Raw genomic sequence first — 26251 nt, 5'->3', positions numbered from 1 at the left:
ATCTCTCATATGTTGCTGGTGGTGAAGCAAGATGGTACAGCCACTCTGGACAGTGATTTGGTAGCTTTATATAAAACTAAACATCAGTTACCATTCACATTTCTGGCCATTTATCCTAGAGAAGTGTAAATTTAAGTCCACACAAAAGCCTATACATAAATGTTTAGAGCAGCTTTATTTGCATTAGCCAAAGATAGGAACAACCCAAATGTCCTTCAACAGGCACATGATTAAACAAACTATGGGATGTCCATACAATGGAATACAGCTCAACAGTAGGAAGGAACAAATACTGATATGTGTAGCTACTTGGATGGATCTCGACATTATGATGAGTGAAAATAGCCAGTTTCAAAAGGGTTGCATAGTATATGATTCTACTTATTAATACCTTTGAAGTGATAAAATTATAGAGAGAAGAGATTAGTGGTTTCCAGGGCTTAGGAAAAGGAAAAAAAATATGGGTGAATTATGAAGGGGTAGCAAGAGGGATCTTGATGGTAATGGAAAGTTCTGTATCCTGATTGTGGTAGTGGTTCCATGAATCTACACATGTGATGAAATTGCATTGACCTGTATTTACACACACAGACCCAAATGAGAACATGTAAAACTAGTGGCATCTGCATAAGGGCTGTAGATTATGTCAATATGAGTTTCCTGGTTTTGATATTGTGGCATAGTTCTCTAACATGTTACCACTGTGAGAAATGGGATATAGGGTACCCAGGACTTCTCTGTACTATTTTTGCAACTTCCTGTGAATCTGTCATGATTTCAAAATACAAAGTTTTTAAACGGATATAACCTAAATGCCCCAAAATAGGGAAAATGGACTGTTTAATGCAATATAATTATATGATAGAATAGTCAACAGCCACAATAATAAAAATAGCTTCCTTATATTGAACACATAGTTATTATGTCAGATATTCACTAAATACATGCACTATTTCAATTTTTTAAAAATTTTTATTTATTTATGATAGTCACACACACAGAGAGAGAGAGAGGCAGAGACACAGGCAGAGGGAGAAGCAGGCTCCACGCACCGGGAGTCCGACGTGGGATTCGATCCCGGGTCTCCAGGATCACGCCCTGGGCCAAAGGCAGGTGCTAAACCGCTGCGCCACCCAGGGATCCCACATGCACTATTTCATTTCATTCTAGGAGCAACCTGTGGAACAGATATTATTGTAATATTCATTGCACAGATAAGAAAGCCGAGGCTGGAAGAAGCTGGAGAGCTTCCTGAGTAAGAAAGTGGTAGAAAGTGGCTAACCTGAGACTTGAATCCTAACCTGCCTGGCCCTGAGTCTGTGCTCCTCACTTGGTGTCTCACCACCCTTATGGATGGGCTGGCCAGGGTTATGTTTATAGACATAGAAAGATGTTCACAACATATCATTGAGTAAAAATACAGCTCTCAAAACAGTGTATAGGTATGATGCTGTTTGTACAGAAACTATATAAATTGGCACGTATAGGTGTACTAAAAAGTCTGGAACGTTCTACACTAGCATTTTAATAATGGAGACTACAGTTGTTAAGTGCTTATTATCTTACCGTTTATATTTTTTAAAAATATGGTAAATTTATCATTTTTTAAAGAGGCAGATGAGCTTAAAAGTTTTAAATGGGAGGGCAGTAGGGCACCTGGGTAGCTCAGTCAGTTAAGTGGTAGACTCTTGATTTTGGCTCAGGTCATGATTTCAAGGATGTGAAATCAAGCCGCATGTAGGGCTCCACACTGGACATGGAGTCTGCTTAAAACTTTCCCTCTTCCTCTGCATCCACCCCTCTTACACAATTTTTTTTTTTAAATGAGAGGACAGTGCTTGAAGTAAAAGGAAGGAAGATACTGGCTCTGCTGCTTTATTCCCCTAGCCCTGAGTTTTCTTCCATGACCTGATTCTTTCAGCTTGCTTTTCCCTTACCCCACAAACATAAAACATGGTGGTTATGAGGAAACCATTCCCTGTTCTTTACAAACCTCTACCTCAATCAAACTCCCGTCCTAGTTGCTGTCAGAACTTTGTCAGCATTTACGATGCAGTTGTAGGGTCTGTTAAAGGAGAAGAACTACCTGCCCCCAGCCTTTCAAAACTCTTCACGCAGGCCTTGTGTGTTCTCTAGTATTAAAGGATCGATTGTAATTAGGGTGTTGTATTTTAGGCTTTGTGGGAGGAAATTCCTGAAAAAGAGCATGACTTTTAAATAACATGAACTGTCAGGGCACCTGGGTGGCACAGTTAAGTATCCAGCTCTTGGTTTTGGTTTGGATGGTGATCTCAGGGTCATAAGATTGAGCCTCGAGCTGAGCTCACACTTAGCAGGGAGTCTGCTTGAGATTCTCTCTCTCTCTCTCCCTCCCCTCCTACTTGTGCTTGCTTGTTCTCTGTTTCTCTCTCAAATAAATAAATAAATCTTTAAACACACACACATACACCCCAAACCACAATCTGTCTTTTTATAAATAAGAAAATGCATCTCCACCGCAAGGATATCCTGACTTTTACAATTGAAGAAGCTGCTCCCTCAGCAGAGATATATTGCCCATATTGAGTCAATCCACTGATCCCATCCTCCTGCGGAGGGCTCAGCCTCACAGACTGTCTATAATGGACTGTGGCCAGATGTTTTGCCTTTCAGGCTTTGTTAGAAACAGCTGGCTGCAGAGCCGGCCGCATACCTGGAGTAGGTCAAGATTTGAGCTCCGAGAAAGGCCCAGGTGCACTTATTCCCCAACAGCCTTTGCCCCACAGGTTTACGGACTCAAATTCCACAGGGCGCCTAACAAGCTCTGTTTCAGTGCTGTGGCTCTAAAGTCCACTTGCTTAGACCGAAAGATCTCTGGGAGTCGCTTTTACACAGCTGTGACTCAAAGGCCTCCTGGAATGGAGATACTCCTCAGTCCTGTGACCTCGCGTGCTTTCTCACTTCCATACATTCATACTCTAAAAAAGCATCTTGACCTTTCTTCCTGCGTGAGGCTGATCGGGTCACGGTCGGTTTTTATTGTACTTTCTTGACTGCATGACTAATCTATTGACTGTGATTCCAGAGCAGATGTACTCAATGTAGGAATTCCACTGCTGTTGTGACATAGTCTGTGTTGCCTACTTTTTCTTTAATTTGTTAAATGCATGTGAATTCTCTCTGTTTTGTAGAAGATTCGATCCAAGGGTAGACAACCAATTCATACCCATCATAGTTGAAAAAATCCCTCATATATCATAAACAGAATTTGATTTTTATGGTATATCATTGAGTTTTCGTTGGTTCATGTGTTTGGCTTTGCGTGTATGTGGACACACATATAAGTAAACAGAGAACAAAGAGTACTAAAACTTTAAAGTCATTAAGGAATTTACATTGCATATATTAACGTTCACATTTCTCCAAATATATTTCACTGAACACTTTGCCCATAAAATGCTTTTAAAAACAAAAGAGTTACAGGATTAAAAATGTTTGGAAAATACTGCTGATTATGGCTCCCTTTGAATTTACACAAGAATAGTAAATATTAAAGGCCCTGAGAAATCCTGCAGCAGAGAAGTCTTAGCTTTAAGTCAGTGATTTTCAATGTATTTAGAACATTTTCCCCCACTCCCCAGTAGCTGTTGATACCCAGGAACTAAAGTTCTTGAGAGGGGATCTCTGGGTGGCTCAGCGGTTTAGCGCCTGCCTTTGGCCCAGGGTGTGATCCTGGAGTCCTGGGATCGAGTCCCACGTCGGGCTCCTGGCATGGAGCCTGCTTCTCCCTCCTCCTGCGCCTCTCTCTCTCTCTCTCTCTCTCTCTCTCTCTCATAAATAAATAAATCTTTTAAAAAAATAAAGTTCTTGAGAAACATAATGCAAGAACCATGGTAAATAATAAGCCTTTATGGAGCTAACCCTCTGTACCACCTGGGTTAGAAGATAGGCATTCATTCTGGACCACTCTGTTAGGACCAGCTGTGAAATTTTGATCTCGCCAGTTAACTTCTCTGGGCCTCGGTTGCCTCATCTGTTAAATGTCCTAAAGTAGTTCTTCTGACTTTTTGGTCTCAAATTTTATAACTGTTTTCTATGACTGATTATTTTGTTCTGGATAGGACGAATTCATGCTGTTGCTCATTGTTACGTGAAAGTTTTAGGAGACAATGTTCTATTCCTAGCTGAAACAGGAATGGCTGAGTATGGTGAGCAGTTGTAGGGAGGGAAAGGACTAGGATGGGACCAGGATCTTATATGGAAGTGGGGCATTTGCGTTCTACTTTGAAAAGAAACAAGGATAAATTTAATGATACTTCCCTGAAGATATTTTCAGTAAGGGAAATCCTCATTTACAAATGAAAAGGTTAAAAGTAGAACAAAGTTAAAAACTGTATTCCGTTATTTGGTATTCTTTTGTTCCTGATTCTTTTCCTGTGTTGAGTTTTAATTGTTGCAGGATCATTTTCTGAACTGTTTGGAGTTTCTGGAAATATTGGATAAAAAGCCAAGCATGTCACAGTGGTATCATTTCCACATATTAAAAGCTAGAAGACATACAGAATCTAAAGAAAAGCCAGATCATTTATCAAACATAATTTAGAATTCAGTATAAAACTCTGCTGAGCAATTGTATTTATGCAAATTATCACAAAATAAGTGGGACCATTTAATCAAATTATGTAATGCATCTAAATGAAAGAACCATTGGGTACAATATCAGAAGATATTTTAAAACCATGGATGTTTTGTGAGGTTTGAAAATTAGAGGAAGCAGATTACAGAAGACCAAACCACTCTGGATATATTTTGGGTATGTTATCATTTTAAAGAAAATTCACCAAAATGTGCTTTTCATTAAAAAGAAAGAAAGAAAAATAATCAGTCCTTTTTTTAAAAAAAAAAATAATGAGTCCTACTGTGGGTTGGGCGTTATACAATATAGCATGTTTTCTCATTGTTTCCTTAGAGTACTCATGAGATGTGGGCATTATCCACACATAAAAGATACAGAAACCGAGGATTTGTCCAAAATCAAAATGGCAACCAAGTGGCACAAGTAGGATTTTGGTTCACATTTGCCTTATTACAAAATGTCTTTGCCTTGGACCATACTGTCTCCATAAAAGTGCTGTCTGTGGTATTCATGACTGTCTTCCCCCAGACCTTATTCTTTTGTGATGAGGAGAAACTGCTAGAAAAGGAGCACATTAAACAGTAGAGCTCAGGCAGACTGAGAGTACAGGTGTCCTTTAGTACCTCCTTTCACCATCCATCCATGCTAACTATACTCTTACCATCTAACTTAATAAAAGAATACCATGGAAGACTGTGGAGATGGGAGACGTAGTGGTCCGAGAGGCTTATGGCATTCCATTCTGTCTGTATCCCACTGTCTTAGTACAGTGAGGGGGTCTGAGAAACAGCTAAAGCCTGGCTGGGAAAGATGAGTAAGCAGAGATGCCATAATTGCCTTTCCATATTTGAACACCGCATGAATGAAGAGGTAGTTCTACTTGCCAATGAGGAGACATTGAGGGGAATTTTGACTTGGAACTAGGAGGACTTCCTTCCCCACAGCAGTCTAGTGGCAGAGCGAACTGCTTTAGGAAATAGCAAGTGCTCTGAGAAACATGACCCAAAACCACAGGCAAGGGAGTCTAGAGACAGAGAGGAGTTGGCCATTCTATACCGTAGGTGGCCTTAGTGATCTTGGGGGTTCTTTGCAGCTCTGAGCATTGAAGATTTTCTGTGTGATTTTATTTGTTGTTGGATATCCACAGATGTGATACAGTCATTTGGATCTTTCTATTTTTGTAAGTTTTTTGTTGTGGTGGTTTTTCTCTAGCATCATTTAGAAATTAGTGAGAAAACATTGTGTCACAGAGAATATTCCTCACCTCTGGGATCCTGTGTCTTTAACGATTAATATAAATATGGTTTCCCACAAGCAGCCTCCAGCAATCATTCTGCATGTACTGGATCCTTAGGCCGCTGTGAGGGACTCTTTTGATGCCCTCTGAGTGGGCCTAACCAGTCATTTAAGAAATCCAGTGCATGGCAATTTGATCATCCAAGCTCCTTTGTCAGGTGGTTTAGAAAGCAATTTACACCTGAAAATTAAATATAGTGACTATATGAGTTTCTTTCTGCTTATTTTATGCTCTCTCCAATCTTGTTTGCTATCCATTTTGAACCAAGCAGTGTAGATGCTGCCAATTTTAAATGGAATCTTCTCATCAAGTGGGAGACCTTCCTTTACTACAGGCTGTCTAAGAGCCAGAGGAATTGATCTGGTAAAGTGACAGCCAGCTGAGTGCCACATTTACTTATTCTAGAGCAATAGACATGACAGCGAAAGAAAGAAAGAAAGAAAGAAAGAAAGAAAGAAAGAAAGAAAGAAAGAAAGAAAGAAAGAAAAAAATTTTTGAAAAATTCTTTTGCGACTATGTAAAGTGACCAATGTTCACTAGCCTTATTGTGGGGATCATTTTGCAGTGGACACAGAAATCAAAATCTTTATGGTAAACACGAAGACTCATATAATGTTAATGTCAATTATACCTCAATTTAAAAAAGAGAAAAAATGGACTGTAATACCAAATTAAGGACACTTATACCAAAAGACAAAAAAACAAAACAAAAAAAAACCCCTTGGCAGTGAAGAGAAATTCCCACCCATCCTCAGCTGGGTATGGGTATCCCATAGAGCATGTGTGGGTGAGGGGAGGGGGTGCCTATCTAACAGGATGTGAAATGTTAATTGTGGGGCTCATTGCTCCCCAGCTGAGGCTGCTCTTCCAACTGTTGAACAGATTCTGGTCAGTCCCTCCTTCATAGAGCCTGTACCCTGCATCCAGTTATTTACAAATGTTGTCCTGGCAAAAGACCAAAGTATTCTCCTAAAACTCGTGCCTGTATTTCAAATTGCCACCACTCTCACCCTTGTATGTTGCTTTTATCACCATCACCATTATTATGGCAGCAACATTTATTATTTATCATGTACTACGCATTGGGTTAAGTCTCATACCTGCATTATCATATCGAATCCCCATAGCCATCTTATAAATAAACGCAATCATGACCCCCATTTACAAATGAGGAAACGGGAGTCCAGGAACAGCAGATGTTTGTCCGGGGTCATGTGATGACTCAGTGATAGAGTTGGGAGGAATCCAGGGCTGGTTTGGAGCTCACACTTGCTCACTCTGCGGTGCTGCCCATTATTTTGCTCAATGGAATTGTTTACATCAAAGAGCTAAGTGTGTTCCATAGACATTGTTAGGAAATTTTAGTACCTATTTGCTTTGAGCACCTATTTACCCTGTGTTCTGTTCACAGAAGAAATGAATTGTGCTTAATAAACTAAGGAAAGTGTGTGTGTGTGTGTGTGTGTGTGTGTGTGTATGTGTGTATTTAAACAAATTGCTAATTTGTATGATGACTTTACGAAGACAGTCTAAATCCATCCCGGAACATGACAACCTCAGACAAATTCAGCAACAGCTTATGGAGAGATGCAGCTGTCCTTGTGGAAATGAGGGAAGTAAGTCAATAATGTGTATTTAGTTTCTGTGATACTCAATCGGCCACTCTTGAATGACAGTGCCTCTAAAAATGCAAGCCTGTGGAATTCAATATACACCAGGCCATCTGAGAAGAAGTATGTCTCTGCTTCTTCCTTCTTCCTACCTTTCTAAAACAAAATATATTAAAAGAGACTGGAAAGATATTATTCAAATGTGATATCCACGATAAGTAAGTTAGATGGCATTTCCCCATCCCTAGGAGATAAGTCATACAAATGTGATCAAAATTTGATGAATCTTTTCCTGTATATGTTAGCGGGTTTTAAAAACGTTGGTGCCAGCATCTGAGTGCGTAGCAGTGCTAAGCTCTCATGTACGCGAGGGCTCACAGAAGTGAACAGAGTAGCTGAATGCCAAGTGTAGAGCTGGGTGGGGGATTCTGGATCAAGCAGCTAGAACCCTAACAAGACTGTAGGCCACACCCTAAAATAATTTCAAATGTACAGTGAAGTTGCAAGAATAATACAAAGAACTCTCATCTATCCTTTAACCAAATTCATCATTTTTTATATTTTGCCACATGTCCCTTACCTACCTCTTTCTACACACACCCTAGATGTGTGCACATGTGTATATATTTATTTTTCTGAACCGTGTGAGGGTAAGAATCATCCATCATATCTTTTTTAAATGCCTTTGTACTGTAGTTTCTATTTCCTAAGAATAGGGATAGTCTGCTACCTAACCACAGCGTAGTTATGAACTTCAGGGAATTTAATGTTGAAGCAGTACTTTCATCTCTTCTACCGTGTTCAGGTGTTGTCAGTGGTTCCAGTGTCCTTCAAAGAGCGCTTTCCCCTTCAATCCAGGATCTCCCCTGTGATCACGTACTGTGTTCATTGTCATGTCTCTTCTTCAGTTTCTTGCAATTGGGAATAGTTCCTCAGCCTTTTTCTTTGATGAAATTGATGCTTTTGAAAGGTACAGGTCAATTTTTAAACATAAGAATGTTCCTCACTTTGGAGTGGTCTCTCCCTGACTCGGGGTACAACAAAAACGAAGGTGTACCTTTCTGGCTATTACATCTGGAGGCACAAAAAGCCCAATTGAGCCTCCCTGGTGATTCATTTTGGTCACCTGGTTAAGGTGCTGTCTGGTTTCTTGGTTGCATTGTCGCCATGACTCCCCAACAACCAATAAGCTCTGTTTGCAAACATTTTCAGTCTTTGGGGATACAAACAAAACTAAATACTAGTAATGGAGAATACAGAAGTGTTCTTTCCAGTGTCCAAATATCTTGAGAAGTTATAAATTCCTAGAATTGTATAGTGGGTAGGAGGTTTGGAATTGGTCAATGTATATGCTGTTAAATTTTTAAATAGACTTTATTTTTCAGAGCAGTTTTAGGTTCATAGAAAAATTGAGCAAACAGTATGGAGTTCTGAATGTCCCCCCCCCACCCCCACCCTACACAACCTCCCCAACTGTCGACATCCCACCAGCGTGGTCCATTTGTTATAGTCAGTGAACCTACAACAAAGCATCGTTATCATCCAGAGTCCATAGTTTAAGTTAAGGTTCACTCTTGGTGTTGTACATTCCAGATGTGCTAGCTATTTATTTATTTATTTATTTATTTATAAAATATTTTATTTACTCACGAGAGACACAGGGACAGAGGCAGAGCCATAGGGAGAAGCAGGCTCCCCCTGGGGATGTTGATGCGGGACTCAATCCCAGAGTCCCCAGGATCATGACCTGAGCCGAAGGCAAATGCTCAACCACTGAACCACCCAGGTGCCCCAACCAGATGTGCTTTTTAAAAGTCAATTTAGAATGTCCATTTGCTATACTATTCAGTTCACTATTCAGGGCCGTTACTTTTCTACATTTTTTTTTTAAATAAGAAATACATGTGTTGTTTTTAATTATGCCTCTTCCTTTACTCCTTTTTATAATGATTATATCTTTATAGTTTACTTCGCTTTAAGGTCAGCTTTTAATACCATATCGACGGAGAGAGAGAAGCTGAAGCAGCTGATGGAACAGGATGTCTCCTCCTCCCCCTCTGCCCAGGTCATTGGCCTGAAGCGTGCCCTGTCATCCGTAAGTTGCATGTTTGTGTCACAGAAACACTTGACAACATGGCCAATCTCATGAATTTTTTAATACTTCCCAACTCCATGGTTGTATTGAAAATTCATGAAAAAGTCAAACAAGTTATCCAAATTCTATTTTAACCTTTTATCAGATCTGCTAATTCTGAACACCAAAACCGAGCCTATCTCAAGTCTTAGTAGCTAGTATTTCACGGAGCATTAGATGCTTTAAGTTTGGTTTCCTTCTGTTTATCTTGAATTTTATGTTTCTGTAAAGTGTTTGTTGTGCGTTTGTGTGGGCCTTACAGACATTTGTCTATTAATACAAAATCCAGCGGTTTGGAGATTTCTGTACCTAAGACTTCTCAAGCTTAGATTGACTTTGCAAATGACAGCAGAAGGCAATTTTAAATTCACTCTTATCTTCTTTGCTGCCCAGCACTGATCCTACTTACCACTCTTCCAAAGTTACTTGGAAGTCATTTGATTTGCTTTGGTAATATAAAACGTTTAGCTTCTTTTTCCTGCATGGGCACAAAGAGATGAGTCATAAGGAATGTCAGATAATCATTGTGTTTTCATAACAGAAAAATCACTGTCAAGCCTCAAATATTTTTCAGTAAGCCCTTCTGTTATTCACTCTCTCTGCTTTTTTCCCCTTGATTCCAGCTGGGCTCCATTCAGGCACAGTGTCCTAGGACTCTACTTTGAACAGCTGGCATTGTTGTCTGATTGTTCACTCTGTATCTGTCGAAAATCTGGAGAATTTTAAAAATAACATATTTATTATGTTATTTATTTATATATTTATTTTATTTTATTATGTTATTTTATTTGCTCCAAATCTTTGCTTGTCCTTTGGAATCCCTACTGTAAAGAGAGAGTATGCATGCACTTGTGAAATTACCAGCTGAAGCAATCCTGAACTTTTCAGTTAGGGTTAGGTTGGGGTGATGAATTTTAGGATCTCGTTTTCAGGGGCTGATTCAGGCTTTGAGAGAACTAGAAAATATCCGTTCATCTTTTCGATTCATCATGTTACTGAGAAAAGAAATGATTTTGGTGTGACACTTTAATGAGAAATATTACGAGTAGTACATATTTGTTGTTGAGAAATACTTAAGGAATATTTACTCCATTGACATTCCAAGTGTGTTATCTTTGAAAGAAATAAAAAATAGTGCGGACTTATTCTATGCAGAGAGTCTTAATGTTGCCAACCCTGAGAAGTTCTGGGTTTTCTAAGGTCAGGGACAGAAACACCCTCTTTTGGATTGCAAGGGACAGCCAGCTTCACACTGGGTGCTTTTGGGTTTGAGAGAAGTGAGGTTATTGTTTTGTTTGTTTTTTTTAATTTATTTTTTAGTGCTACAAAGCATGTCTTATTGTTCCCAGTAGGTTGACCATTAATACTTTCAGAAGATACCTCTGATGGGCTCCCACAAGTCCCTTTCACGGGGGTATCTTCCTCTCCCGTGCCCTCCTCCTTTGGAGGTCTGGACGACTCTTCTTCATCTGCTTGTCTTATAGAGGGCATAGTTTCCTTAGGCCAAAGTTGTTACTCTTCTAAGGAATTTATTCTCTCCCATATTCAGATTTTGGAAACTTAAGATATAACAGAATGACTCTTTCTTTCCTTTTTTTGGCTTAGATTCTGGGTTAGATTCAAGACCTGTCTTCTAAAAATAAAAATTTTAGTGTCATCTCAGGGCTATCAGAATGGATGTGTTTGTGCTGTATATGCAATCTTGGTATTCTTCTTTCATCTGCCTCTTACAAAGGAAACAGAAGCTGCTAAAATAATACATTTTCCAGGCCATGCTAAGATTCTAGCCACCTATGCTAAGATAACCAGCAAAATGTTAGAAAAAAGTGAGTACCCCACAGAGATTGTTACATGTACTTGTGTGAATTAAGGACATTTACTCAGTGTTTCCTAAATGATCCTCAAGAATTTCCAAATAACCCGTTCCATTCCTGGGCATTAAAAAATAAAACCAACATCTTGTTTGAGATCCAGGCAGCAAATCAGACAGTGCCAAACCATTCCATGGTCTCAGCAGGTAGATCCTGTGGGCACTAATGGATGGGAAAGGCTCCAAGCTTCTTGGAAGAGAGCCTGGAAGACAGATAGACAGATCTGTGTGCGGGCACCCGAGGAGCTGACTGTGGGAGTGTCTGGGTTGACAATCAGGCACACTTGTCCCTTTTGAGAGAAAATCATTTAGAAACATCTTCCTCTACCTTCCAGCCAGTTCCTTTCCATTTGGGAGGTTGGGAGAGGGAATCTGACCTGCCCAGAGCATAGGTTTACATGTGCTCACATCCCTCCCTGCATTCCCAGGGCCTGGTCCTTAACCTTTACCCAGGTAAGTGAAAGTGCGTTGTTATTGTTGTTTTCAATAAAAATGTCTTAGTCATGAAGAAGGAATAAAACAGTCATCACCTATACTGGGAAATAAAATTAATCCTCCACAAAATCTTACTTCCAAGCATACTTCCTAAGATCCAGTTCAACTGGTATGAAAATTAAATAACATTAAAAGATGTCCAATCATAAGGGGTGGGAGCAACGTCTTCTTTAAAGATGAGAAACACATGGGATCATAAGGAGGGAGCTGGGGAGGGGGCAGGGCCACGAAGCCACTGGCCCTAATGCCAGCTGAACATGCTGGTGATTTCCTTCTCCACCTGAAGGAAAGCCTTACCAACCCCTGCTTCCACCCGCAGCAGTGAGAACTAGAGAACGGACATCACTTCCAAAGTTTAGGGTCTTTGACCTCAGGAGCATCCCAGAACCAGTGTCCTGTGGGATGATATTCAAGAAGATCCAGGAAGTGCCCCTACCTGGGGCTCCGTCCCACTAGGCGCACCGCTGTGCTTTTCCGCTACATGTATTTATTAACAGAGCCCCACTATTTTTAACATGTTCCAGGCCCTAGCACAAAACACAGACCTTAAAGAACGCTTATGCAGAATCCATGCTGAGTCTCTGCTCCTCGATCCCCCCGCTGCTGCCAAGTCGGGTGACAGTCTGGCAGAGGTGGGTAAGGCTTCTTGGCTGGGAATGTTTCCACGACCGCCGGCCCCTCACCTGACACCCTCCGTTGGTCCCTCTGCACCTGTTTCCCCCTGCGGAGGGGGAGGTGGTGCTCCCATCTCTGGACGCCCCCCTCCTCCCGGAGCTGCCTGGGAGCCCCCCTCCCCCAAGGCTTTCCTGAGTACCTGCTAACTGCATTGTTAAATGCTCCTTCCCCCCAGAAGTCTTCTTCCTTTTGTATTTCTTGCCCCCATTCCTCCTAAGTATCATCTTTTTACTAGTTACTACCAGAGTGGAAATGCAAAGACAAACATTTTCTCCTGTTCCTTCTGCAGCATCTTCATTTTCTCTGCCCTGCGGTATCCCAGAATCCCCGCCAGCGTTCTTTGCCCCCCTCCTCTTTGCCCCCCTCCGTGAGATCCCCTCTCCCCTCTCTTTGTGGCTGTTCCCTTCTTCTTCTCCTGTGATTTATTTTTTCTTTTCAAAAGCACGGCTGTACCCTGTGAGGGGGAAAAAAATACTGTGTTACACTTGAAGACTTTTGGTCAACCAGTAGGATGTTAAAATGGCTTTTCTCAAAACTCAGGATGTTTACACAAAATGTTCTTTGCCTGTGTTTAAAATGAGAAACTGCGGAAAAGATACAAGTGGATTATTAAAAAAATAAGTAGAAAAGGATAATAAGGCTTGAAACTGTTTTTGGCTATCATATGTATGTGCCTGCCTCAGAGATGCTAAATTTTTCATTAACTTATTAGACTGAGAACACTTAAAAAGAAGGAAGGTGATGTACAAGGCGCGTGTGTGTGCGTGCGTGTGTGTAAATTTTTAAAAGGTGTTTCTAAGGTTGAAGCTTAATCCTTCTTCCTCCTTTTCCTGTCCTCAAAGAAAAGCAAACCCCCACACACTACTTCACTTTGCAGGAAGCCACGTGTTCAGGCACTGAGAAGGGTAGTGGCTGAAATCAGCACAGAGATCTGTGGTCAGCAAGGCCTGGGCACCCACAGCCCATGGACCACAGGCTGGGCCACAGGCCAAGGGACCCTCTTCTCTGTCGAGGAACCTACCCTATCTCTGTAGAGACTCCCAGGCCACTGTTACTTCCGAGACGTGTCAGTGGTTGACCATGACATTCCTTGCCATGCTCACTCCCCACCAAAAGATCTTTTCAATCACTTTAGCTCAGCTCTAAACCGAATCATCTTTTTTTTTTAAAAAAAAAAAAAAAGATTTTATTTATTTATGACAGACACAGAGAGAGAGAGAGGAGAGAGAGAGAGGCAGAGACACAGGCAGAGGGAGAAGCAGGCCCCATGCAGGGAGCCCAATGCGGGACTTGATCCTGGGTCTCCAGGATCACACCCTGGGCCGAAGGCAGGTGCCAAACCGCTGAGCCACCCAGGGATCCTTTGAATCATCTTTAAAGCAATCAGTGTGACCCAACATCACCAAGTGCTGTGGGCTGCCACATGCCATGGCGTTGTTGACAGGGGGGTGGGGTTCGTGTCTGTTTCGAAGCAGTGCTTGCCTTCTCAATAGCATCACCACCTCATTATATTCACCCATGTAAGCAAGGTGATCCCTCATTTATGATTCTATATACTTGGGGCTATTTGCATTTGGGAAAGGAAACCAGAATCACGGGTCTTTTAAAATGTAGGTTTTTAAACTGATCTCACAAGGAAGGTACGTGAAGGCTTAAATGTCCTTGAGGAGGAGTGGTAACATCGCCCAAATTCACACTTTCCAAAACAGCCTTCTGGAATCTTGTCGATGGAGTATTCTCCTTGCTGTTTCCTCTTGCAGTGATTTTCTGATCTCCATGTCTTATCCTGCTTTTACTGAGTGACTCAGGCTCACTTTCCCAGAAAGGGAAAAGCCATTCTTGTCTTCAGGAAACCAGAGAGGGAGTGGAAGTGGCCGCCCCAGAGCCTAAAAATTCCATTCCCGTTTATTTTTCTTTGGTGGCTCAGATACCCCAAGCATTCCATCAGGGAATGACAGTCTCCACAGTGGGATTGCTGTTTTCTGTGTTTCTGTTTTCTTCCCTTACCTCTGACCTGTGAGTTGTGCAAATTACCCATCTGTGACATTGAACCTGGCTCCCGGATTCTAGAATCTCCCCCTCTCCTGTCAGAAATTACTCCCACATTATTCTATTAAGTTCTCCTGTTCTGTGTTTCTGAATGTGAAAATTTAACATGATCAACATGTTAGTTTTTATATTATTTTAGGTTTCATATGAAAGGCTAAGTGACTTTGGGGGATAACATTCTACCAAATCTATAGTCCATTTAAGAAACTAAGTAGGCAAGAACTTTAAAGAAACATCTGAAAGAAGGGAACTTCTTTTAATTGCCTATCTGGTTGCTATATTCCATATGCAGTTGAATGCATTAACTCACAAAATTCTAACCACAGTTCTTTGAGGTAGGTGATGGTAGTCTCATTTTCGAGACAAGGAAACCAAAGAGGTTAAAAAAGCTACCCCTAGGGCACACAGCTAGTAAGAGACCTAGCTGGAACCTCAACCCCGATCTGATGAGTCCGAAGTGTTTTCTCAATAGTATCACACTCCTGCTATATATTGAGGAATGCGCCAGGCCAGAAAATAAGACAGAGTGAAGCTCCAGTAGTGAGAATATTCTGGGGATGGTGTGAGAATGGACCAAATAACCATCTCAGACATAAACACCATTTCATATAAAAGAAACAAATATATGATAGAAGAGACTAAAAAAAAATCAATGGAGAAGAGATGGATTATTCAATAAATTCAGTTAGCACAGCTCAAAAGCAATTTGGAAAGCAGTTTAAATCTTCCCATTGCACACTAAAATGAATCGCTAGTGAATTAGAGTTAAATATAAAAACTCAAGCTGAAATAGATCGGTTTAAATATTTATCAAATGGCTGGAGTAGGGAGGACTTCCTAAATTTGGAAGCAATAGAAAAAATGCAAAAGAAATGTTGTCTAGATCTGATTGGTTTTTTTTAGGGAAAAATTGGTGTGTGTGAAAAATAAGGAGACAAATCATAAACTTGGAAAAATATTGTCAGGAAAAATGACAGGTAATGCCAAATAGGTGAGCATGTCTTTGATATTTAAGTAATTAATAAGTAATAACAAGCAACTGAAGACCTCAACAAATGAATGAAAAAAAAAGACACAGTTCACCAAAAAAACCCCCAAATACAGATTGTTTTGGACTTGTACTAATAAATTCACAGAAGGTTCAAAGAAATGCAGAGAGAGGTCCCATGCATCTGGTCTAGTCTCCCCTAGTGTTAACATATATATATAATTTTATATATTATAATATGTATATAATTTAAAAATTATATAACATATAATATATATTAGGTTTTACATATATATGTAAATATATAATAAAATATATATAAATATATATAAAATTATATATATATGTAAAACCTAATTACATTAACAAACTTGAGAATCTCTGTTTTCTCTATGTTTAAGGGCATAAATACTGTAATTCAGAAAAATTTATGTTAACCTAATTGCTTTAACTTGCATTTCTTTATTAAAAATTAGGTCTAACATTTTTTTTTCTTTTAAAAGGAACTAGCCATAGAGATGTTATTCTAAACAGAGATAGTGATTCTAAAAAATAAGGATAATAGCTTATTATTTATAAGACATCTGCAAACATGCTTACCATTTTTACAAATTTGGAAGCATTTTTTATTTCCGATACATAAAAGGGTTACTCTGTAAGGCACGTATATAATATTATTTATCAACTGAAGTTAATGTCTCAAAAAACTAATAGCCTAGGGAAAAATTCACAATATAATGTTAAATGAATATAGAGGACTATGCAAAGATTGTACAGTGTGATCCCTGTATTTTAAACTTAAGTCTATATATAGTATGTACACATATGCATACATACCATATACACATCCACCCAAATATTTTAATATTAAAAAATACACCAACAGGTTAATAGGGGTCACATCTGAGTGATGAGGCTTTAAATGATATGTATTTTATTTACATGTTTCTGTATTTTCTAGTTTGAACACATACTACTTTTGCCCTCAAGATAAATGTTAATTTTGAAAAAAATGATTATGGTATAATGTTTGGGGGAAGTTTATAAATATATACATATGTACAATTATTTTAAAACAAAGCAAGGCTTTATGTACAAAAAAGGAGAGAGGGACCCCTGGGTGGCTCAGCGGTTAAGTGCCTGCCTTTGGCCCAGGCCATGATCTTGGGGTCCTGGGATCAAGTCCCGCATCGGGCTCCCTGCATGGAGCCTGCTTCTCTCTCTGCCTGTGTCTCTGCCTCTCTCTCTCTGTGTCTCTCATAAATAAATAAATAAAATCTTTAAAAAAAAGGATGGGAGAGAAATGTATCAAAATGCATATAGTGGTTTTAGTGTGATAGGATTATGAGTGCTCCTCTCCTTCCCTTTTCTGTTTATCTTTTTTCAATGTAAGAAATAGATAAAACAACCATTCAGGCCTTCTAAACTTGTGGGGAAATCATTGAACTGAACTAACCAGGTTGATATTTAAGAAGTGTGGTCCTGTGTGTGTAAGTAAGGTAGTACGCTGGGGCTCGGGGTGCTGCAGTCCATTGAGTTTTCAGTGGATATTAATAGGAAGTTTCTGGAGCAGTGGAACAGGAGGGGCTAGGGCTAGGTGTATAATTTTTATTGTTGATCAGCCAATCCTTCTGATCCACCAGTCTAGGAGGAGAAAGAGAGCAGGAGTGACTAATGATGAATTTGTGAATAAAGCAAGTAAGTAAATCATGAGAGTGTTGTGCGGCAGTAGCACACCAAAGACACGGGAAGATTCTGTTTCAGTGGGTGTTGAAGGGGCTCAGTTACTCACTAAGGTGACTCCTCCTTTGAGGAGACAGGCCTTTTCCTTAAAGGTGACAACTATGGTAATTGTTTGTAGATCCTAAAGTGGTCTCTTGATCAGGGCAGAGAAGATGCATGCTTTTCACAATGCTGTATGGGTATTAAAATGGCTAAGAACTTTGAGAGACCAGGTATCTTATTTAGGGAGAATCAAAGAGGAAGTTCCCGAAGGAAACATTTCCCAAAGGGGCCACTTTGAAAATCTGCTGTGGTCCTCCTGTTATCACATTCCCTTCTTGAATATAATTTGTTTAGGAGACCAAAGAGTATATACTGAACTCATAAAAAAAAACTCTGCAAAAGACATAATCTGCCTTAACTCCTGTTCCTCAAATTATTCTGGGACTCATTTTTCAGACACAACAATGATGTGGAAGCAGTTCCTTTATCAGCCCTGAGAAATGTGAGCTGTAGGGAAGTTCAGAGCATGAATCTACTCCTCTGATTTGAAGGGATTGAGTCATCTTGTCCTGAATCTGTTCCCATTCCACAAGGTCCAGTCAGGCGTCACCTCTTCTCTGAAGCCCTCCCTAAACCAAAGCCCTAAATAGAATCAATCTCACCTTCCTCTTCCCTTCTGTATACTTTCTCTTCCACAGCCTCAATCTCCTGTGTTGGGTGCATTCTCTGTGCCACTCATTCAGGCCAGAAACCTTGTCTCATTCATCCTGGTATCACCCCCAAGGCCAGCACAGAGCGGTTGTTCAATTTGTTGAGTTGTACTGAATTTGCACAAAGCACATGCCCACACAAAGTATTCAGGTCCTTCCTAGGGTGGGAGTTTAGACCCAGCGAAGTAGGGAAGGGAGGGCTGTGCAAGATGAGAAAATCATGATATGCCATTGTGTTGTTTATAAAGGGAGGTTTCTAAAGGGGATTGAGAGTTTCCTTCGCTCTTAGAGTCATTGTGGTTGGAGAGAGCCGGACAAAGAGAATTCCTTTCAGTCATCCATGAATAATGAATGATCTGCCACCAGGGGCACTTCTAGACCAAAACATGCTATGGATTTGTCAAGGGATGCATCCAGAGCAGTATGTAGGCCTCTGGGAGAGCGTGGGGGCAGAAGAAAGCAGGGTTGCTCTGAATCAGCCACACTAGGACATTCCCTGATTCAGAAGAAATTTTAGGATGAAAAGAAACATCCTGCAGTGGTAGAGAATAAGAGGATATGATTCAGAGAGTGTGGGAATTTCCCCCTCTTCAATGGAACGAAGACTGGCCTGGAGAGTCTCTTTTTGCTTTGAGATGTGTCGCATGAGCCTGAGCCGCGACAGTGAGGCACCCATTTGGAGGAGACCTTTGTTTTTCATTTTGTTTTGTGCAAGGCTCGCTGCTTCTCCACTTGGGAGCTGACCTCTGCTTTGAGCTGCTTGTTTGCATGCACCTGTGACCTTATGTATTGTGCAGTGAAATCAGTTGTTTATTTTACTTCTCTGGAGACTGTTTCTAATTATATGCAACTTTGTGTTTGTGTTTCAAATAGGAAAACTTGAGAGATGACAACCGAGCTCTGGTCCATCAGCTTTCCAACGAGAGCAGACTCTCCATCACTGATTCCCTTTCAGAGTTTTTTGATGCACAGGAAGTTCTATTATCTCCAAGCTCATCAGAAAATGAGGTTTGAGCACTGTTTTCAGTTCGATGCCTCAAAATCTCTTCTGTGGCTTTACCAGTAAATACCCATCTTCAGAAATGCTAAACTCAATGGCCTCTTTCTGCCGTTCCAGTCTGAGGATCTTCTTCTCACCCCTACCCCCCAAAACACAAAAGATACAAGACCTTAGGGAAAAGGTTGGAAAAGTAGAAGGTGTTGGGTACTTCCTCATTTCTGTTACTTGATTTATTTTACCTCTTTTCAATTATTTGTCATAATTTTAACTACTAGCTAATTTGGTGATGTAATATTTCTATCACAGAGCCAGAAATTAGCATCTTGGGTTTTTTTAATCATTGAATTTGACCAATACCAATTTATAACATGCAATTATTATATTATTATAATAATTGCAATATGGGTGTTATAATAATTAGTATAAAATAATACTGTTTTATATTGATGCATTAAAATCATAGTTTCCTGAATAAGCAAACACCATAGTTGGCATTACTTTGTGAAAATGCAGATCGATAATTTTATCTCATAAGTATAGAAGTACTAATCTTATTTCATTTCCATAGAAGATTCTTTTCTTTCACAAGTGGTTAAAAGACAAATTATAACTCATTCTATGTGAACAGTAACAAATTCTGAAAACACAGTCTGAATGAGAATTTCTGTAATAACTGCAGCCCTGAGTTTACTTATGTTTTCTTTGGGATAACTGGCCAAGAAAGTATAGAAATGTTAATAACAGGTGTTTATTATGAACACCTCCGATGCAGATTGGTGTATAGGCCTCTATGAAAACAACCCAAAATTATTTCTGTAGGTTTTTAATGGTGGGATTCAAGATGTTTGATTTGGAATAAAGTTTTGACAAAATCTGGTTTGTTTACTTTTAACACTAATGTATTTTTCTTTTCCCACAGATTTCTGAAGATGACTCCTATGTCAGTGACATAAGTGATAATCTTTCCTTAGATAATCTCAGTAATGATTTAGATAATGAGAGACAGACCTTGGGTAAGATATAAATTATTTGATATCTGAAACCTTGCCTCTTCACAGAATACTAGCAAGCAGATATAGTGCCTGCTATAGGCATTGAACTGTAACACATGCTGTAAAAGAAAATTAAGACATGCTCCCTACCCTTGATGTTTATATAATCGAGGTAGGGAGATAGCACTCACGTGTGCTAAAAATGTATTCATTCAAATATACTTGTCTGCTCATGAAAACTTCTATTTTATAAAGTGAATGTATACCAATTATCACATAAATATCAAAAATTAGTACAACAGGTACTTCTGATATGGTCAAGAATTCTCTCTGCAAACATATTATAATACAGCTTTTTGCCTTTAGATACCTAGTGGTTTTCATGATTTAGGAATTCAGTGGAAATCATGTAGTTAAAAGGTCTGGTCTAAGTGGTAATTTAGCCTCAGATTCTTCAAGATAACACATTTAAAAGTACCCTCCCGCCACCCCCCAGAAGTAACAAACTGCTACCTCCTAGAAGGGAGGATGAGGCTGTCAAGCTATCCTAAGATGTTCCTTTATTACTGATTGATCCCAAGAGCAAAATGCCCAAGAAATGTTAGTTTGAGCCGTGGGGTACCTGGAGTGTCTCCCCAGACACCTCTGATTTAGGAGTTTAATAGGCAGACTAAAGTCTCTTTAGAAGGTGCCTGCCGGGCAGCCCCGGTGGTCCAGTGGTTTGGCGCTGCCTTTGGCCCGGGGCATGATCCTGGAGACCCGGGATCGAGACCCACGTCAGGCTCCCTGCATGGAGCCTGCTTCTCTCCCTCTACCTGTGTCTCTGCCTCTCTCTCTCTCTCTCTCTCTCTCTCTCTCTCTCTCTCTGTCTCTCATGAATAAATAAATAAAAATCTTAAAAAAAAAAAAAAAGAAGAAGAAGGTTCCTGCCCTTAAGAAGAATTGGCCCACTGGACAGTTCTTGGCATGGATCCTGTAACATCAAATATTCCCGTCTTTGTACTCAGTACATCTTGGGGTTTGTCTGTGCCATGTATTGGATACCAGAGCACCACCTATTTTCATATCTACCCAGAGAATAGGGAACATGTCATTGCTTTTTCTATTTTAGTGCTTCCCAGGTTAGTAAGTATATGTGAAATATGATAATGATGAGTCGTTATCTGAATGCCAAAGGGCCTACTCTCCGGGGACCACAGAAAAGGCAGGTAATTTTACTTCTTTGGAAGAAACATCCTTTCATCGTCAGACCTGCTAGAAGTCTGATGCTCATTACATTCTATCTTGCTTGAAATGTTTCTGGAGAGATGAACCCTTTGGTGGAAAGTCAGAACCAGTGGTTCAAAGGAGAAACCCAACACTATAGGAGCTACTTGTTTTTCTAGAAAAACAAGGAAGTGAACTGAAAGAGAAATGAAGAAACATCACATCCCCTTGACAGACAGCACACCCACTGAAATGGCACTCCCACCATGGATGAGGAAGACAGACAAATGCTGCAGTCCTCATTCTCTTTGAGGCCTTAAGGAAGGGGTTAAGGGGAGTGCAGGGATAGAGGGTTCAGAGGTCAGAGGTGGAAACAAGACTTGCCCCAGAACCTAAGACCACAGCTGTGTTGAGTTGGCATCAGCCAGAAAAAGCAGAGAAGCTAAGGCTGGTTCTATCTTACTCCACATTCATTTTGCTGAAGTACTGACTAACACATTGCCTTGGCTTGAACAAACACTAGACCAAATTCATCTTTCTTCTTCAGCAGTATTTAGAGGTAAAAAATAGGTGTCCTCCAGTTTAACTGTCTCTGTTGAAGATTATACTTCTAAACATTAGGACACCACTGAGAAGACTAGAGGTAAAAATAATAGCCTTTGCATCATATGACACAGTTTTGCCTATGAAAGGAAATAGGGATTGAATCAAGTTCTTGATGATTTATGATATGAGAATTTCTCTGGGCCCATAGTAAATGCTAGATACTTAGAATGCTTCCTGTTGATTTCTTCCTCCCCAAATCAGGAGGCAAATATTAGGATCTGTCACTGTGATGGGTGCTGTGGGAGGTTCAGGACTTAAGAATGTAAGTTCATGACCAGATTGCCTCCGTTAACCTCAGCTCTGCCATTCGCTGGTAATGTGTTCTAGGACAAGTTACTTAAGAGGTAATATATGTAAAGTATATGTAAAAATACCTGAGGTAATATATGTAAAATGCTTGAAGACCTGCTGCTCCAGAGTAAAAACTAGATAGATACTGGTCATTCATTGATAGTAATCATCATATAGTGTTTCAAAATCTAGATTTGTGCAATCAGAGAAAATATTTTGAGATTACATGGAAAACTGTTTTTAAAAACTACTTTTATTTGCAGCTATTGGGCAAATCAGATTTTTGCTCGTGTCAAGCAATTAAAATAAATTCAACAACAAATTGGATGCTTAGGTTAATGTGACACTGCAAAGCGTGAGCCCATTTTCATACTTTTCTGTTTATCAAAGAAGCCTCTTTATTCAGAGCAATTGGCTTTACAATGAGTAAATGTTAAATATTTACTTTTAATAGATAAATATATACAAATAAAATGCCCTTTCCTCATATGTTGGTGAGATTTCATTTGCATAGGCTCAGTTGGGATGGGAAAAGACTATCAGAGCCTGAGCCAATGGAAGTGTCACAAAGGAAGAGACTGACAAATGTAAATACCTAAGATATAAATGTTTTATTCATCAACTAACCACATGTACCAAATTTAAAGATAAATGTCAAATAGGGATTTGATTGTAAAAGAAATATAAAAATAAAAATATATATCTTAATATAAATAGGAAAGCAGATAATTCAGTAAAGAAGTGTTCATGAGACATTCCAGATCACACTAAGAATTTTTTTTAATGTAAGTTAAAACAAAGAAATCACACCATCCACCCAACAATTGGCCAGAAATCGAAAATGAATGATGATAAGCCCATAAAGTTCTTAGGAGATTGACACATATATGCTGATGATAAATAGGAAATTGATATAGCTTTTTTTGAGGAGCCGTCTGATCATATGAATCAAATGTCTAAAAGTGATTCTAGTTTTTGACAGTAATTTCATGTCTATGTATCTTAAGCGAACGCTCAGAGATACAATCAAATTTTAAGAATATAAATATTCACTACCTTTTCTTTTTTGCATCATAGCAAAACATTGAAACAAATCTATGATTTGTTTATCATTATCATTTGGGAATGATTTAGTAGATTGTGGCAAATCCATAGCATGGAATTTTTTTCCAGTCATTATAAATGATGCTTTAGAAGAATATTGAATAGCATGGAAAAATAGCTAAGGGAATGAGCAGAACATAAAACTAGATGTGCTATATGAGTTCTGTGGATGGAGAAAATACTCCAAGATATAAATAGCTCCTATTTGTGGGTAGTGGAATAATGGAAGACTTTAATTTCTCTTACCATTTTTCTGTAATAAACATAATTGTTTTCTTTATCAGAATTTGAAGTGATTTTTTTTTAAGATTTTATTTATTTATTCATGAGAGACACAGAGAGAGGCAGAGACATAGGGGGAGAAGCAGGCTTCCTGTGGAGAGCCTGATGCAGGACTCGATCCTGGAACCCCACCATCACAACTTGAGCCAAAGGCAGACGCTCAACCATTGAGCCACCCAGGTGCCCCTTGAAGTGATTTTTAAAAACAGCTGAAAAGTTTTTATTCAGAGTCTGTAGTGCTTTTTAAAAATCTAAAGAGTTGAGGGTACCTGAGTGGCTCAGTCAATTAAGGGTCTGACTCTTGATTTCAGCTCAGGTGTTTGTCTCCAGGTCAGAAGTTGAAACCCCACATTAAAAAGATTAAAAATTAAATAAAAATTTATAAAGCATTTAAAGACATAAACAGTAACCTGCTATGAACATACGAGTCCAGCTTCCAGTTTATTTAAGCTATGCGGCACTAGCTTCTGACTCAGACCTTGAAGACCTCCCTGGGAAGAGAGTCCATGAGTCCTAGGGCATGCAATTTGACTTCAGTTAGCTGCACAGAATTTTTATTTTCTGACTTGCGGTCCCATTCTCGGCAACTGAGATTAACAGTAGAATTGAGCACTTGCTGGGTAAGGTTTTATTTCTGAATTTTTAAAAATGATACAATAAAATAAAAAGTCTTACAGAAATCAACGAGGCTTCTTTCCCTTTTAGGGCCTGTGCTTGAAAGTGGTGGAGAAGCCAAGTCCAGAAGAAGAACTTGCTTGCCGGCTCCGTGCCCCAACGCAAGTAACATCAGTTTGTGGAACATCCTGAGGAATAACATCGGGAAGGATCTGTCTAAGGTGGCAATGCCAGTGGAGCTGAATGAACCCCTGAACACACTGCAGCGGCTCTGCGAGGAGCTGGAGTACAGTGAGCTTCTGGACAAGGCCGCACAAATCCCCAGTGCCTTGGAAAGGATGGTGAGGAACCCCCTGCCCAGCTGTGGGTCCAGCTCAGCTGTGGGTCCAGCCTCTGCTCCTGAGCCACCAGGCAGAGCCAAGATATGCAGGGCCTGAGCTCTGGGCTCCTCTGATTTTCCTTCGGATTATTCTTTAGATAGGTTCATTTCTCACCAGGGTCTAGATCCCCTATGCCTGGCTGTTTTCAGGCATGTGTCAGGATTTGCCATTTGGGGGAGCTTCTCTGTGACGGTTGGTGCCTCTGGGTAGTTCTGCTTTGTGGTTTTACACTTCCTTTTTCTCCAGAACCTTCCAAGTGATTGTTCTGATAGGTCCGACTGGAAAACATGTCTTGCGGGCTGTCGGCACGTTTATTTTTTTTTATGATCCCGGGTGGACAGACTTTAATTTCTCAAGTTGTTTTTCTTGTCAAGGGTGAATTTCCCTTGAGAATGTTTTTGTTTCTTTTTGGAATTGTCCTACGAGCGACGAGGTTTTCGAAAATAACATTCCTAGTCAAGGGGTTTACAGAAGAAAGATAATTGTTCCACCCTGACTCTTATTCTATAGAGTAAGTTAAAAAAAAAAAAAAAAAAAAAAGGGCAGCTCATCTTAGAAAAAATTCACCTTCTGTCCTCTACTCAGTATTACTTCCAATCAAGTGATGGGTCATCCCATGAAGGGGCCTCCAGGTGTTTCTCATCCTTGTCTTGGGGTGGGGGGAGATAAGGGACCAAGGTGGTCAGATGATAGCCAAATCAGCCCTTTTGGTGACTAGTTAACTTTGTTCTTTGAAACTGAGTGTTCCTTCCTCTTTTTATTCCCTCATATATTACCTGCCCCACAGTCAGGTCATTGCTTGAATGGGAGGCTGGCACTTCATTGTCTCCCCGACAAATGCGGTCTCTGTCTTGGGCATTTACTGGTGGGCTAAACTGGCGTCGGCACATCCCTGGGCTTCATGGACCTGACCTTAAATCATCCCTTCACTGATGGAAGACAGCATTCTTTTTTAAATTCTGAGCATTCCATAGGTTTGACCCTTATTAAAACTTCATTACTTCAGTGGTTTGAAGATGAAGGGGAAATCCAGCGGTGGATGAGAGCATCCCACCGTCCTTCCTTCCAAGGTCTCTGGGGACTTCTCCATCAAAGAGGCTTTCTTGATACTAATGGTAATAAGAGTAGGAGAGAAAAAACAAGCTGTGTGTGTGTTTTTAATCTTCTTTGCTACTCTTTCCTAGATAATTTCTGCCAAACAAAGGGAGGCAAATAGCTTCTAAAATGAGTGTTAAAAGTCAACATTTGTGGTCGGCTCTTTTCTTTAAAAAAAAGATAGACTTTGAAGATGAAAATATTCATCTCACTGTTTCATTCTTGTGGCAATTTAGAGACCCTTAGGATGTCAGCTGAATGATTGGTGTACTTGACCTTGAGAAGGAATTTGAGGGAAGGCTTTACATTCCAGTACAGTGCACTTGGAAGGGCAAGTAGAGGAAAGCATTGTGTAGGAACCGCATCCGTGGGGGTGTTCACTGCCCTGTAGGTCAGCTCCTGCCCCTGCATAGGTTCTCTTGTTGCCAGCCTAAGAGGAGGATGCTTCATTGTGTCGGCTCCCTCCCTCCCTTCTCCCTGCAGCATGATGAATGATACCAGGTTCTATTACA

General features: G+C 40.0%; 1 protein-coding gene across 8 annotated transcripts in view; it reads left to right on the top strand.

Moving 5' to 3' along the window:
• Window positions 1-26251, top strand: part of OSBPL3 (oxysterol binding protein like 3) — a 177541-nt gene that overhangs the window by 118838 nt on the left and 32452 nt on the right. For 6 of the 8 annotated variants that reach the window (XR_005369547.1, XR_005369546.1, XM_038557138.1 and 3 more), the window contains 5 exons: window positions 9487-9617; window positions 12546-12653; window positions 19042-19176; window positions 20088-20181; window positions 24355-24605. Coding sequence is in view for 6 of the 8 variants with exons in the window: in XM_038557138.1 (XP_038413066.1) it covers window positions 9487-9617; window positions 12546-12653; window positions 19042-19176; window positions 20088-20181; window positions 24355-24605 (719 nt within the window). In the remaining 2 variants the exon portion in view is untranslated. The remainder of the gene's footprint in view (window positions 1-9486; window positions 9618-12545; window positions 12654-19041; window positions 19177-20087; window positions 20182-24354; window positions 24606-26251) is intronic. The other 2 variants (XM_038557140.1, XM_038557139.1) reach the window with 1 other exon arrangement.

Source organism: Canis lupus, chromosome 14, assembly GCF_011100685.1.
Source record: "Canis lupus familiaris isolate Mischka breed German Shepherd chromosome 14, alternate assembly UU_Cfam_GSD_1.0, whole genome shotgun sequence".
NCBI lineage: Eukaryota > Metazoa > Chordata > Mammalia > Carnivora > Canidae > Canis > Canis lupus.
Note: the sequence above shows the minus strand (reverse complement) of the source record. Positions and strands in the feature narration are given on the sequence as shown.